The 15,147-nt window shown below is 33.5% G+C and overlaps 1 protein-coding gene across 2 annotated transcripts; it reads left to right on the top strand.

Moving 5' to 3' along the window:
• Window positions 1-3,195: 3,195 nt before the first annotated feature.
• Window positions 3,196-14,337, top strand: LOC115993935 (mediator of RNA polymerase II transcription subunit 33A). 2 transcript variants are annotated; one of them, XM_031117937.1, is made up of 12 exons: window positions 3,196-3,591; window positions 5,176-5,286; window positions 6,540-6,887; window positions 7,251-7,570; window positions 7,689-7,780; window positions 8,306-8,666; window positions 9,387-9,597; window positions 10,262-10,376; window positions 10,567-10,728; window positions 11,300-11,960; window positions 12,268-12,474; window positions 12,908-14,337. In XM_031117937.1, exons 1-12 carry the CDS (start codon window positions 3,317-3,319, stop codon window positions 14,023-14,025), a joined length of 3,981 nt encoding a protein of 1,326 aa, XP_030973797.1. In that variant the 5' UTR covers window positions 3,196-3,316; the 3' UTR covers window positions 14,026-14,337. The 2 variants fall into 2 exon arrangements, with proteins under 2 accessions (XP_030973797.1, XP_030973798.1); XM_031117938.1 differs by lacking the exon at window positions 5,176-5,286.
• The last annotated feature ends 810 nt before the right edge of the window (window positions 14,338-15,147 follow it).

Genomic DNA, 15,147 nt, shown 5'->3' with positions numbered 1-15,147 from the left:
TAATATGATAAATCATTACATATTTTAGAAATGTATGGTTTTAAAAAAGTGTAAACTAATTTCATGTATAATTTGAACCGTATAATTGTGATTTTTTTTAATTGTACTCGTGCATATACACGGGTTTCGTACTAGTCTATATAATAATAATAATAATAATAGGTGAAACTGAGAGAAACTCAAATTAGAATTCGAAATTAGAGTTCCAATTTTACGCCATGTGTCTTAAATTATTTATTCTTAAAGAGTTTTATTTTTTAATTTTAGAATCAAATGTGGGACCACATCATAAATATTCATCCAAATGAGTTATTAGGTACTGTAAGGACTGAATTTGGATTGGACCTAATGTAGGATTGGGTTTAAATCCAAACAATGAATTTATAGAGTGTGAGTGAAAGAATTAGTTATACTCCAAAACATAGACAATAAAAGTTGCTCAATTAAGATTATTGAACACAAGTAAAATAAGAAAATCTATCCTCGGCACGGCCTGAGGAGTTTATGTTATAATATCTAGTACTTAGACAAAGCTACAAGAGTTCACTGTATTCTTACAAAGATTTCTTGATTTTTTCTAATCCCTCTTTTAGGTCACCTTCCCGTGCTATATATTACAATTTTAGTGTTATCCCTACCATACACGTGTAGGTTGGATTCTATGAACTCCTTCTTATCTCATCTAACACCTTCCAGAACCATCAAATAGTAGCTATAAGGCTGCTTGGTTACTGTTCAGATATCATCTTCACATTAATGCGGCCAAAGAGTTAGTTAAGAGGCATTTAATGTGGAGGTAGCAGCTTTTGAAGATATTTGTTGCCTCCCTTAACTTACCCCTTGTCCAACGTCCAACTCCTAGTTGTGATGTAACTTTGAAGAAGGTCTAAGATGATATGACACTCTTACTGACCTCGGATCCTTGTTCTCGAGATGGCTCTTCTCCTCAGACGTGTGTTAGACTTATCTCGTACTATCTTTATTTTTCTCTTTATACCATTCCCCTTATAACCTCATTTGGCCATTCTCGGATTAGTTAATGTCCTCAGATTGGGCCATAGACCTAATTCGTACAACCTTAACAATACCTCCTGACTAACTGGCCCCCACAGGTACAAAAACCAAAGAGTTTAGAATAAATGAATTGTAAAAAAAAAGTGTTTCACAATAAATAAATAAAAAAAAGGACAATTTACATTTTATACCTAATAATATCCTTACAAATTTTTTTTAAAGAGCTAACAAAATATAAAAATGACTATCAATAGTATTTCAATTATATATATGATAATTATATTATGCATATTATTGTATATTTTTAAGTGTATCCATGCATATGCATGAGGTTACAAGTTAGTATATATTAATAAGTAAAGCAGAAATAAAATCCAATTAGATTTCAAATTGAAATTCAATTCAAGTCTAATTTTGTATCGCGTGTCCCATTTAATCTAAATTTTTAAAATTTTGTGCCAAGTTATTTAATTTAGTGTAAAATTTGGAATTCAATTAGAGCTTAATTTTATGTCACATGTCTCATTTAATGTAAGTTTTTTAATTTTTGTGCCCCGAGAGTTTAGTTCTATGTAGAAAACATGGAGTTCAATATAAATAAATCATAAAAAAAAACCTATTCATATATATATATATATATATATAGAGAGAGAGAGAGAGAGAGAGAGAGAGAGAGAGAGAGAGAGAGAGAGAGAGAGAGAGAGTCCAATTAAATTCTAAATTAGAGTTTAATTTTGCGCCACGTGTTTTATCTAATTTTTAAATTTGTGTTTCAAGTTAATTATTAGGTGAAAAAATCAAAGAGTCTAAATTAAATTAGATTCTAAATTGAATTTTAATTGAAGTTCAATTTTGTGCCATGTGTCCCACCTAATTTTTTAATTTTTGTGGCAAGTGAATTATTTGATGCAAAAATCGAAGAGTCTAGATTCAATTATATTCTAAATCATGTCTAATTTTGCGCCGCGTGTTTTATCTAATTTTTAAATTTGTGTATCAAGTGAATTATTAGGTGTAAATATCAAAGAGTCTAAATTCAATTAGATTCTAAATTGAATTTTAATTGAAATTCAATTTTGTACCATGTGTTCTATTTAATTTTTTTTTAAAAAATTTTAATGGAAAGTGAATTATTGAGTGCAAAAACCAAAGATTTTAGATCCAATTAGATTCTAAATTATATATATATATATATATATATTAATAGGTAAAACTTAGAGAAAATTCAATTAGAATTTGAAATTAGAATTCAATTTTGCGTCATGTGTCTAAATTTATGTGAGAACCACATTATAATTATCCACTTAAGTTTGTATCATGTGTCAACTTAAGTGTTTTAATTTTTGTACTAAGTGAGTTAATGAGTGCAAAATATTAAGAATATAATATTAATAAATTATTAAAAAAAACCAATTACATATATTCAATAAAAATCACCACATGACAAACATCACTGCACGTTCTATCTTATTAAAAATTAGAAAAAAAATTATCATAATTATTATTAAATTTAGGTAAGAATTTTAATATGTAACTAATTACTTTTACTTAAAAAAAATTAATTTGACAAATGATTTATATTTTAATGATAAAAATTTTGTTTAATTTTAAATGTATTTATAAGTTTTCGCATGTGTTACAGGCTATTTCTTTTAATAATTTGACTAATTATTTATATTTTTATAATAAAAATTGTGTTTAATTTTAAATGCATCAATATGTTTGTATGAATAACATACTAGTTTATAAATAATGAATGAAATTACAATCCCACTAACAGTTGAAAAAATTGACAAAAACAAGTAACATGCTAGTTTATAAATAATGAATGAAATTACAATCCCACTAACAGTTGAAAAAATTGACAAAAAAATCTTAATTGAAGAGTTCAAAAAGGTAAATCATGAAAGCAAGAGAATAACCGAATATTAATAAAGCATTCAGTCCAGATATTAATCTGGGTGGTTCATTTAAAATAAATAAATAAAGAACCCCCTAAAATATTAAAATATTTAAACCCCACTTCTATTTCTCTCACAGCTTGACATTCAGCAGTTTCTGAATTCTGACCAATCACGCAATCAGACATCGCAATATCCTCCCATCACACAGAAAAGCAAAAAAAAAAAAAAAAAAAAAAACAGTCTTGTTAAAAACACAAACACACCTAGAAAACATAGACATTCACGCACGGACATAAACACAAACACATAGAAAACACAAAACACGAACACCAAAAAAAAAAAAAACACTCTTATCTTGCGTAGTCCCAGCGATCATAATCCAAGTGTTTAAGGCTAAAATGGCTGTTTCTGTACAGAGTAGTACGTGGGACAGTGTGATAGACATAACACAGGTGGCACAGCAAAAGGGTATGGATCCTCTGCTCTGGGCGTTACACTTGTCATCGAGCTTGAGCTCAGCAGGAGTGGCTTTGCCTTCTGTGGAGCTCGCTGATGTGTTGGTTTCCTACATTTGTTGGGACAACAACGTGCCTATTCTATGGAAGTTTTTGGAAAAGGCTTTGATGCTTAATATTGTGCCCCCTACGCTCCTCCTTGCTCAGCTCTCTACCAGGTTGGTTGGTTTGTTTGTTTCTGTGCTCTGTTTTGCTGCTTTTTTAAAATGGTTTTTTTTTTTTTTTTTTGGGGGGGGTTTTTGTGAGTTGAAATGGGGTATTCTTTTGTGGGTATTAGAGAAAGTTGGTGAATTTGTTTGAATATTATTGTTTTCTTTCTTTTTTTGAATGTTTAGGGTGTGTGATGATTCTTAGTGCTTGTGTTTTTTTATGAGTTTTTGATTGGTTTGGGATTGTTGATTGTACTGTGTTTGGTTCCTGAGAAAATGGAGGAAAATAAAGTAATGTCTTTTCCCTTTTGTTTTTGTTCGTTTGTTAGTTCTGTTTTCTGTTTCCAATGGTTTTGTTTTTGGTGGGGGGATTTGAAATGGGGTATTCCTTGGTGGGTATTGGCGAAAGTTTGTGAGACTTTTTTGAATCTTTTTTTATTTTCTTTCTATTTTTGAATATTTTGGGTGTTTGATGATTCATGGTACCTGTGTTATTTGATGAGTTTCTGATGCAGTTTGGGACTGTTGACTGCACTGTGTTTGGTTCCTGAGAAAATGGAGGACAATAAAGTAATGTCTAGAATCAAGAGGTTATTGGTTTTGTTCTTAAAAGCTGAGAATAAGCCAAATGATTGTTTTGAGCTCACTTTATCGAAATTTGAGGATAAAAGTGCTATTTTTGTTTCTGTTTGACATCAAGATTCTGGATTTCTTTCTTGTTCATTTCCCCCATAATTCCTTTCTCTCTGTTGGTCATTCTATTTTTTTTTTTTCCACCTCAAGATTCTGAATTTACTTTTTGTTTATTTCCCCATTGTTTCTCTCTCTGTTTGACAAGTTGTTATTTTATCTATCTTTCCAGTCGTACCAAATTCTTTCAGTTTGGCCTATGGATGAAAATGAGTGTTGCGTGTAATGCTTGATGTCAAATTTGATTCCAAGAAGTAATAGAAAGCAACTTTTATTGTATTTGGCTCATTTGACTTGTAGAGCATTGGTTCCCTCGGGTCATGCACAACATATCTAATACTTTCAGTCTCTCACGTCTTTTTTTTTTTTTTCCCTGCATCTTCTTCCAATCAACACAGACCTGAGCTTTTGTTTATAGCACATTACAATACTTATCAAATGGGATTTTCCTGTGACCTTGATTTTGCAATATTCATGAGCACAAAATTGTTTTTGTTTATTTATTTTGGGACTGAATGGCACCTACATTCTTGATTTAGTTTAGAATCAATTTCAGCATCTCTCATTGAGTTATTGAGTTGTTCTACCCTCGGTTTGGGTCTTGGAAGGATGGGGGAGAGGAAAAAAAAGGTGACTGGAGTGGAGATTGTTTCTTAGTATTTTGTAGGCTCTCCTTCCTTTGATATCCAAATGGAGGTTTCATAATTCATGAGAAACTTTTCATTAATAATATATCTCTTGTTGAGATGCTGTAATTTTCTTGTTTACTCTTGTGAAGTGGCTTATTTATCTATCAAATATGAAATAAGGATCCACACGAAGAAAGTAATTATGACTTGGTGGCTTGGCTGTCTTGTTTGGCACATTCACATTTATAGTATTGTTATTTTTTATTTTCTGCAGGGTCATTCCAAGTAGACATTCTCGGCCAGCAGCATATAGGCTTTATCTTGAACTCCTTAAGAGACACGCTTTTACACTTAAATATCAGATAAATGGACCAAATTATCATAAGTAAGTTATATTTATTAACTAATTTATATATTTATATTCTACTTGGTTCACATTGTCAATATAATTAAGCTCTTTTCTCTTGCCATCTAACTTATAGAATTACTGTTGTGTTCTGACAGACCATTTGTATTGCACCACGCCAAAAAAAAAAAAAAAAAAAAAAAGGAGGAAAAAAAAAAGATAGGATCATGAGAATATTAAATAATTCGAAACTTTTAAGTTTTACATATTGCATTGTATACGACGAAGATTTTCAAATATTTTTTTGGTTAATGGCAGTCACCTTCTAATTAGTAATTATATACTGAAAAATTCTAGAACAGTCTTTATTAAAACCTTGTGGAAGTACTTTAGACAGTAGGCAACGCAATCATAAACAGTCTTGCTAGGGTACCTATTCCCACAACATTGCCAAAGATGGCTGTGATGGTAATCTCATTATGCATAATTGTCAGTTAAACAACATCGCCAATTTTTCATCTTTCCCATTCTACACCCAATATCAAGAGAATTTGAGGGTATTTTGGGTGTCAAAAAGTAGGAATACAAACAGGAGAAGACCCTTCGATGTCCTTACAGTGCTAGATTTTATGACTGATTAAAAGGTATTTATGCTCTGTGGTTATCTTTAATTAGTAGGCTTTTAAACTGGTTCTCACCTCTAATGATTCAACAACTAATGAGGTCCCCATTGTTCTAAACCCCTCATGTGTGCTTAGGCCTTTTTAACAGCTCTGGCCTACAACACATAAAGTTGAAATACAGAGAAGAAATGAAAAATAGCTACAGTAATTGAGCAATAGGAAACCAGAGCTTTCCATGTTGGCTTGAACTGAAATCTTCTCTTTGGGATGGTGAATGTTGGATGCATCACTCGCTGTAACTTTTATTCATTTTTGTTTATTATCTTTAATAAATTCACAAATTTTCAATGAGTTTCTGTGAAAATTTTATTTTATGTAGTACTACATAATTTGAATAAGAATAGAAGAGCTCTACAATTCAAGTGTAATGAAGTTGTTTTCAAATTTTTTATCTCTTAATTAATTCACAAATATTGAATAATTTTTTATGACATTTATTTATGTGATACACATGAATCATATAATAACAATAAAACCCCAAAATTAAAAATTCATGTTTGATGAAATTGCTCTCATTTAATTTATACTGCTTGTTTTCCATTGTAATTTTCTATCATAAAGTTTTCTAGTTTCTAACCTTTTTAAAAAAAAAAAAAAAAATTTATGCAGGGTCATGAAATCGATAGATGCCGTTCTTCAACTTTCACAGGGATATGGTATGCCCATGAGTGAACCTGGGATTCTTGTGGTTGAATTTATCCTTTCAATTGTGTGGCAGTTACTTGATGCAACGTTAGATGATGAAGGCTTGCTAGAACTTACCTCAGATAAGAAGTCCAAATGGATAATTAAATCTCAAGAAATGGAAATAGATCGTAATGATAGTTTTGACGAGAAGAGGGCTGAACTTCAGGAGAGATTGCAAAATTTAAATACTGTGATGGCCATTGAATTAATAGGGGAATTTCTACAAAATAAAGTAACTGCGAGAATTCTTTACTTGGCTCGTCGAAACATGTATGTAGATTTCCCTTTTAATAACTTCCTTCTCAAACTCTGTTCATCTTACTTTAATTGCGTGCAAGTGAAATCACACTGGATGACTCTTATGCTTAATAGGTCAAGCATTGGATAGGGAGTGTTATCACTTGACCTTTAAGTGCATTATTTATAGACAACTTAATATTCTATGAAAGAAGTTTCCAAAATAGTTGTCCTATATTTTCAGTGAATCCTGCTTTGTTGTTCCATTCAATTCCATTTTTATAATTTTATGAAGTCATAACTATCATGTCTCTTCATAACTACCATAATCATATTTCTATTTGGTCTTCTCTTGAATGAAAGAAATTTGGCTAATAGTCCCTGCTACATTTTCAGGCCCTCACATTGGCTAGACTTCATCCAGCGATTACAGTTGCTTCAAGCAAATTCCTCAGCATTAAGAAATTCCAAAACTCTAACTCCTGAGTCTCTTCAGCAGTTGACTTCAGATGCTCGAATAGTATTGTCTCGAGAATGCAAAACAAGTTCACTACAAAAGTTTCATGCAGTTATGGCTTTTGGATCTCTCTCTTCCTCTGCTGGTCTATGCCAAGGAGCTAGCCGTTCTGCTCTTTGGCTTCCTCTTGATCTCTTATTAGAAGATGCCATGGATGGATATCAAGTTAATGCAACATGTGGCATTGAAATAATTACTGGTAAATTCAGAGTTTGTTCATAGTCCTTGACATGAATGTTAATAGAAATGATGTCAGATCTGTTCTTCCAAATCCAATGTCTATAAAAATGATAATTTTAAGGTTTCAAATTGTGCAGGTTTGATTAAAACCCTTCAGGCAATAAATGGCACCACCTGGCATGACACCTTTTTAGGTCTTTGGATAGCAGCTCTTCGTCTTGTTCAAAGGGTTAGAATTCGTCATGATTGTACTAATCAATTTCATTTATTTCTTTGAGTATATGTCAAATATTTTTGACATCACAATGATTTCTTATTTCATTCGAGTATCATGTCTTACTCCTTAACTTGTCTTGTTCTCTTTAGCCTTAGACCTGACTCAAATTTTTGTGTTTTTAGAAGTTTTTGTCTAACATCAATCTTTGAGTTTTCTTCCCTATCTTAATTGATCAGTAATCTGGAGAAGTTTTAAGCATTTTGGGGGAAAAACATCTGTTTGGTTCAGTGAAGTGCCCTTTTTATTTTCTGAATATATAAGAAATGGTATTTTATTGATGAAAAAGAGAGAGCCCATGTACGCAGAAAGTGTGCAACAGGAACAAGAATTTCAAGTACACAGATACAATGTTTAGGGTGAAGAGATTGTTACTATCTAGGTTTCCAGTGGAGATATATATGCACATCACTCTAAAAGTTTTATTTTACATTATCCTAATTGTTAATCTTTTCAAATTCTAAATATTTTTCTTGTTAGGAAAGAGATCCCATTGAGGGTCCTGTGCCTCGCCTTGATACTCGCTTATGCATTCTATTGTCTGTCACAACCCTTGTGGTTGCTGATCTCATTGAGGAGGAGGAAAGTGCACCTGTTGATGAAACAGAATGCGGCTCCACTAATCATTGGAAAGAAAAAAAGGTTACAGGGAAGTGCCGCAATGATTTGGTCTCAAGCCTACAGATACTTGGGGATTATCAGGGCCTGTTGACTCCACCTCAATCTATTGTTTCTGCTGCCAATCATGCTGCTGCAAAGGCAATGTTATTTGTTTCAGGCATCAATGTGGGGAGTGCATACTTTGAGTGCATCAATGTGAAAGACATGCCTATCAACTGTTGTAAGTGATATTTGATTCTTATTAACAATAGATCGTTTAATGAATTCTTCAGTTAGAGGAAAGGTTGGACCAACAGCCAATGGGAATATGGTAGTAAGTAGTAACTAGCTAGGTCTAATCATGGTGCCTCCCAAGAGTACTAGTAATTCATTCTAGATGATATTGTGTCCCCTCTCTTTTCTTAACATACTTTCTCCCTGTTGAAAATGAATTATGATGCATCAAATTGCCTTGATGATTTAAATGAGGCTTAGGAAAATCATAAAGAACAGAATAGTATTTTTTTATTATAAGTAAATAAAATTTTATTTGAAGTCATAAAAAGGAGTCACCCAGGTATACAGGAAGTATACAGCAGTGGTCCAACCTAAGAAAAAATGTTTAATTTTGTTAACCTGTTCAACTCTAAAGAACAGAATAGTTGAACAAAATTAAACATTTTTTCTTAGGTTGGACCACTGGAACCTTTTAAAGTGTTTCCATTCCTTGTTCTATCTGTAGTCTGTTCTAATATCCTTGTTGAAACATCCATTTTCTTTCCCCAATATTACCGATTATGTATTTACTTTATTTTTTGGCTATGTTCTTTCCTTACTCCAGTATTATTCAATCAATATGTATCTTTGTGTTCGTGTTTTGTTCTTTTTTCATGGGGCCAGTTTTAGTCTTTGAGATATATTTTCTAGTTTTTCTAATCTTAGTTCTGTACTAATATTTCAGCTGGAAACTTGCGTCATTTGATAGTTGAAGCTTGTGTTGCCAGAAACCTACTGGATACATCTGCATATTACTGGCCAGGTTATGTGAATGGATGCATCAATCAAATACCTCATACTCTGCCTGCTCAAGCCCCTAGTTGGTCATCATTTATGAAGGGTGCTCCACTGACTCCAGTACTGATAAATGCTTTGGTTTCAACTCCTGCTACAAGGTATACTCTTTCTGGTTCTTATTCTTAACTACTGTAGTTAATAAATCTGTGATACCCCATATTTTGCGGATTGGATTGGTTTGTTTTAGTGTGTTGTGCGGGCATGTGTTAAGTCCCACATCGGTTGTTTACTAGGTGGATGTTGGATTTATAAGTGATTATGAGGAACCTGGTTGCAACTATAAGTGTAGATGTGGCTAGCACTTTCCTCCCGTCCTTACAGAATCAATATTTTTATAACAAGGTTTCTACAAGTCACCCTGTTGAGTTATTTAGATTCTAGGGTTTGTCCTAAAGGGGTGCATTAAATGGTAAATTGCATATCCTTTCTTGAAAAATATGCTTAATTAACTAGTCATATGATTGTTGGACATACCAATTTGCAAAGTTCATTGATTAAAAATATATATATGAGTATAATGAATTTTTCCTTCAGCCATTAACAATTATGATCCATTCACTTTATAAATGGGGTTCCAATATACAAAAAATATAGATGATCTCTATGTGGTGAACTTTTAGATTACTAATTAATGTCTTTAACTATGGCCTGGTCTTCAGTTATTCCTTTTTCTCTCCTGAAGCCAGGTATATCAAATGCTCTTTTTTGTAAATCTACCCAAAGGTAAATTCACTGAATTTAAGCTCATGGATTTGATGGAAGCTTAGCAGAACTCGAGAAAATATTTGAGGTTGCAGTCAATGGATCAGATGATGAGAAGATATGTGCTGCTACTATACTTTGTGGGGCCTCTTTAATTCGGGGTTGGAATATACAGGTGACAAAGTTGAACTTTTACATACCATATTTTAAATTCTTCGTTCCTGAATAGCTACACAACTAGTGTCTTTGCCCTTGCATATTATTGATACCTAGCATTTCTTTATTTCTTTCTTTTTAATTTTGCTTTTAGTAATAAGGGCACCGCACAACTACTCTAATAACTTTAAGGTCTGCACTTCATGCAGGAACACACGGTTCATTTCATTACTAGACTATTATCTCCTCCAGTTCCTCCAGAATATTCTGGGAGTGACAGCCACTTGATTGGATATGCTTCAATGCTGAATGTAATAATTGTCGGAATAACTTCTGTTGATTGTGTTCAGATCTTCTCTCTACATGGCTTGGTACTTTCTTCAATGCTTTTCCTTGGCTAAGAAGGTTTTTTTTTTTTTTTTTTTTTTTTTTTTTTTTTCTTCCATGTGTAATGGAACCAATAAATAATAGCAACAATGTGAGTGATATCATTACACTTGAAGGTACTCTAAAATAAGGAAAGGCCAACAGAAAGTAAACTAAAACATAATTAAGACATGATGACATACATTTTAATAATGTTGAGAATTTGCAAAGCATTATGCAACTAGGGTTGCTTGCCTTTGACTGAATACATCAGTTGAGTGTATTCTTCGCTACCAAATGAAGCATGGTTATGAAATTGAAAGAGGAAACGGGGATAGCGGCTCAAGGAACAAAGTTAATAATCAGAAGTTAGCACGTTTAGTAATGAAATAATGATAGGTGTAGACATGTAGTTTATGATTAATATTTCTAGCCATGTGTTGAATCTTCAATTAAATTGACTTGGAATTGGATTGTATTTATTTTCAAACTCCAGTGATTCTACACAAGGGTGTTAATGACCGAGAATTTTAGGTCAGCTACAAAATAATGTCGCTTTTCTGAATTTTTTGCCAGGTTCCGCAACTTGCATGTTCACTAATGCCAATCTGTGAGGTTTTTGGATCATGTGTACCAAATGTCCCGTGGATTCTCACAAATGGGGAAGAAATTTCTGCTCATGCTGTGTTTTCAAATGCATTTATTCTTCTTTTGAAGCTATGGAGGTTTAATCATCCTCCTCTTGAACATGGAGTAGGAGATGTACCCACAGTTGTATCTCAACGAACTCCTGAATACCTTCTATTATTACGAAACTCCCACCTAGTATCTTCTGGGAATGTAAACAAAAATCGAAATAGAAAAAGACTCTCAGCGGTTGCAAGTTTATCATCTCCACAACCCATATTTGTGGATTCATTTCCAAAATTAAAAGCATGGTATCGGCAGCATCAAGCATGCATAGCTTCAACATTATCTGGTCTTGTTCATGGAACACCAGTTCATCAGATTGTCGATGGGCTTCTTAATATGATGTTTAGGAAGATTATTAGAGGAAACCAATCCTTAACTTCATTTACATCTGGAAGTAGTGGTTCTTCGGGAACTGGAAATGAGGATACTTCTTTAAGACCTAAATTGCCTGCCTGGGATGTACTGGAAGCTGTTCCCTTTGTTGTTGATGCTGCTTTAACAGCCTGTGCTCATGGAAAACTTTCTCCTCGTGAACTGGCTACAGGTTAGCGTGCATGTTGGTTTGTGCTGGTTATACATGTAAAATTTGGGAAAACAAAATCAAATGTGTTTTATACTTGAATTTCTTTTAAATTACAACTGGGACCCTAAGATGATCTTTGCAACTGTAAATAAAGTTTATACGACAGGATATTTATGATATACTCAAATCACCATTATTGATTTAACATGTCAGTAAATGACAAAATATGTTCTTTGGTTGAGTTGATGTAGCACCCAGTTGTTGATCAAAACAGATTCCTTTTAAAATAGGGTAGTGTTATAATTTATAACTTTTTCAATATTTTCAGGTCTGAAAGATTTAGCTGATTTTCTCCCTGCAACTTTGGCAACCATTGTGAGCTACTTTTCATCTGAAGTAACTAGGGGTATTTGGAAACCAGTTTTCATGAATGGAACAGATTGGCCTAGCCCTGCTGCAAATTTGTCTAATGTTGAAGAGCAAATTAAGAAAATCCTTGCCACCACTGGTGTTGATATCCCAAGTCTTGCTGCAGGTTTTCTCTTGTAAACATTATAACTTCTCAATAATTAGTTTTGCATGTCTAGACATCGGCCAAAGACCTTTACTTCTGTGTCTGCCATTGTCAAAGATGTCCAAAGTCAGAAGCTTAGTGATAAATATAATCAATCCTGATTATTATAATACTTAAGATCTCCTTATTTAGGATTCAAGCTGTGTCAATCAAAATTCATGTTTTTTTAACACCCCCCCACCCCCTCTCCCCCCACAAAAAAAAAAAAAAAAAAAAAAGAAGAAAAACCCAGAGAATCCTGAACTTATCATGTCTTACAGGATTAAGATGATTATACTTATCAAAAAAAGTATTAAGATGATTATGAGCTATTGAAATTGGCTTCTTGGAGGTCTTTCTTTTCTTTATATAGAGTTAGTTCTCCAGTATTCTGATAGAGAAATGGTTCTCGCAGGTGGAAGCTCTCCGTCTACACTTCCACTTCCCCTGGCTGCCTTTGTGAGCCTTACAATAACCTATAAGATTGACAGAGCCTCAGAACGTTTTCTCAATTTGGCTGGCCCAGCCTTGGAGTCCCTTGCAGCAGGTTGTCCATGGCCTTGCATGCCAATCGTGGCTTCCTTGTGGACCCAAAAGGCGAAGCGCTGGAGTGACTTCCTTGTCTTTTCTGCATCTCGAACTGTCTTCCTCCACAGCAGTGATGCAGTGGTTCAGCTCCTTAAAAGCTGCTTCACTGCCACACTTGGTCTGAATGATGCACCTATTTCAAGCAGTGGTGGTGTTGGCGAACTTCTTGGCCATGGATTTGGATCCCATTTCAGCGGTGGGATTTCTCCTGTTGCTCCGGGTATTCTTTATCTACGTGTTTTTCGATCCATTAGAGATATTGTGTTCGTAACAGAAGAGATTATTTCTCTCTTGATGCATTCTGTCAGAGAAATAGCATCTAGTGGGCTTCCAAGAGAAAAATTAGAGAAGTTAAGGGCAAGCAAGAATGGATTGAAATACAGACAGGTTTCACTTTCTGCATCAATGACTCAGGTGAAACTTGCAGCTGCCCTTGGTGCTTCTTTGGTATGGTTATCTGGAGGCTTGGGTCTAGTCCAATCCTTGATAAAAGAAACCTTGCCTTCTTGGTTCATATCTGTTCACAGATGTGAGCCGGAAGAAGGGTCAGAAGGGATGGTTGCAATGCTTGGGGGATATGCTCTTGCCTACTTCACAGTGCTTTGTTTGGCTTTTTCTTGGGGTGTTGACTCAACATCATCTGCATCAAAGCGGCGCCCAAAAATCCTTGGGACGCACATGAAATTCCTGGCAAGTGCACTTGATGGGAAAATTTCACTTGGTTGTGATTGGGCCACTTGGCGTGCTTATGTCTCAGGATTCGTGACCTTGATGGTTGGCTGCACACCAAGTTGGGTACTAGAGGTAGATGTAGATGTCTTGAAGAGACTGAGTAGTGGGCTGAGACAGTGGAATGAGGAGGAGCTTGCTTTGGCATTGCTGGGGATAGGTGGGATTGGTTCAATGGGTGCAGCTGCTGAACTGATAATAGAAAATGAGATGTAAATTCCTCTCCCTCTTTTCATTAATATTTTTTAGGATGGCCTCTGTTCTATATAGAATGTAATTGTACATTAATCCCTCATAGGAAAGTTTTTTTAGGAATAAACTTCCATTTTGTATAGTTAAGGTTCTAAAGTTTGTCCAATGGAAAAGCTTCACCCTCAAGAATGGGAAAATTTTGTCCAAAAGGGGCTCATATTTGCGCAACATAATTTCTTTGACCATAAATTCTTCTTAGAAAGTTGTCAGCCAGTTAGATTTATGTCATCTTCTGCATATAATCAATCCAATTTGGCTAAAGGCTTTGAAGCTTAACATGAGGTGCAGTATTCTTATATATATATAATGAATAAGCGGATAATGAGTTTTAAGAAAGCACTCAATTCTGAGATGAGTTAAGAGATTTTGTAAGTTTCATCTATTCAGCGACAGACACTTAACTCTTATGAATTTAATTGAGTTTTATTATGATGCCTTTACAAGCAATGTCCATTCTGGTCTATTTGTGTTTTTAGTCTCAAACTCGCTAAAAACATATATACTTCATTTACTTAGATAAAATATCTTTGGGCCTCTTAAACTTTATTGGATAGTAAGCCAGCCACAGCAACATGCGTTAGACTTTTTATGAATTATATATATTTATTTCTGTTTTGGGCCTTCAACTTTCATATTAAACACGTTTCGGCTTTTTTTTTTTTTAAGGGACAACATAAGTTACTTGTTGAATTACTCAATTTACAACCCAAACAAAATTAGGAAAACTTTTATATTAAATTGTTTTCAAGTCTTTCTAGAAATAAAATTGTACCAATCTATATAAATATATATAACCCTTTTCTTCAAAACAACTACGTAGGGCCTAATTGTTAGGATGATTTTTGTTTTTGATTTCAAAACAGTATAAAAACAATTTTCAAAAAATTGAACTTAAAACTAATTTTCCTTTTTATTTTTTTTTCAAAAGCCTACCCGTAATGTGAAATTCTTTTAGATTCAGATAACTTTTCTACACACATATGATTCACAAACTATTGGATACAAAATTTACTACCTTGACATCCTATTAAAATATATATGAATTAATTTAATAAAATATTTAAATTATTATCAAGTTTACTACAA

This window comes from Quercus lobata, chromosome 6 (assembly GCF_001633185.2).
Source record: "Quercus lobata isolate SW786 chromosome 6, ValleyOak3.0 Primary Assembly, whole genome shotgun sequence".
NCBI classification, from domain to species: Eukaryota; Viridiplantae; Streptophyta; class Magnoliopsida; order Fagales; family Fagaceae; genus Quercus; species Quercus lobata.
Note: the sequence above shows the minus strand (reverse complement) of the source record. Positions and strands in the feature narration are given on the sequence as shown.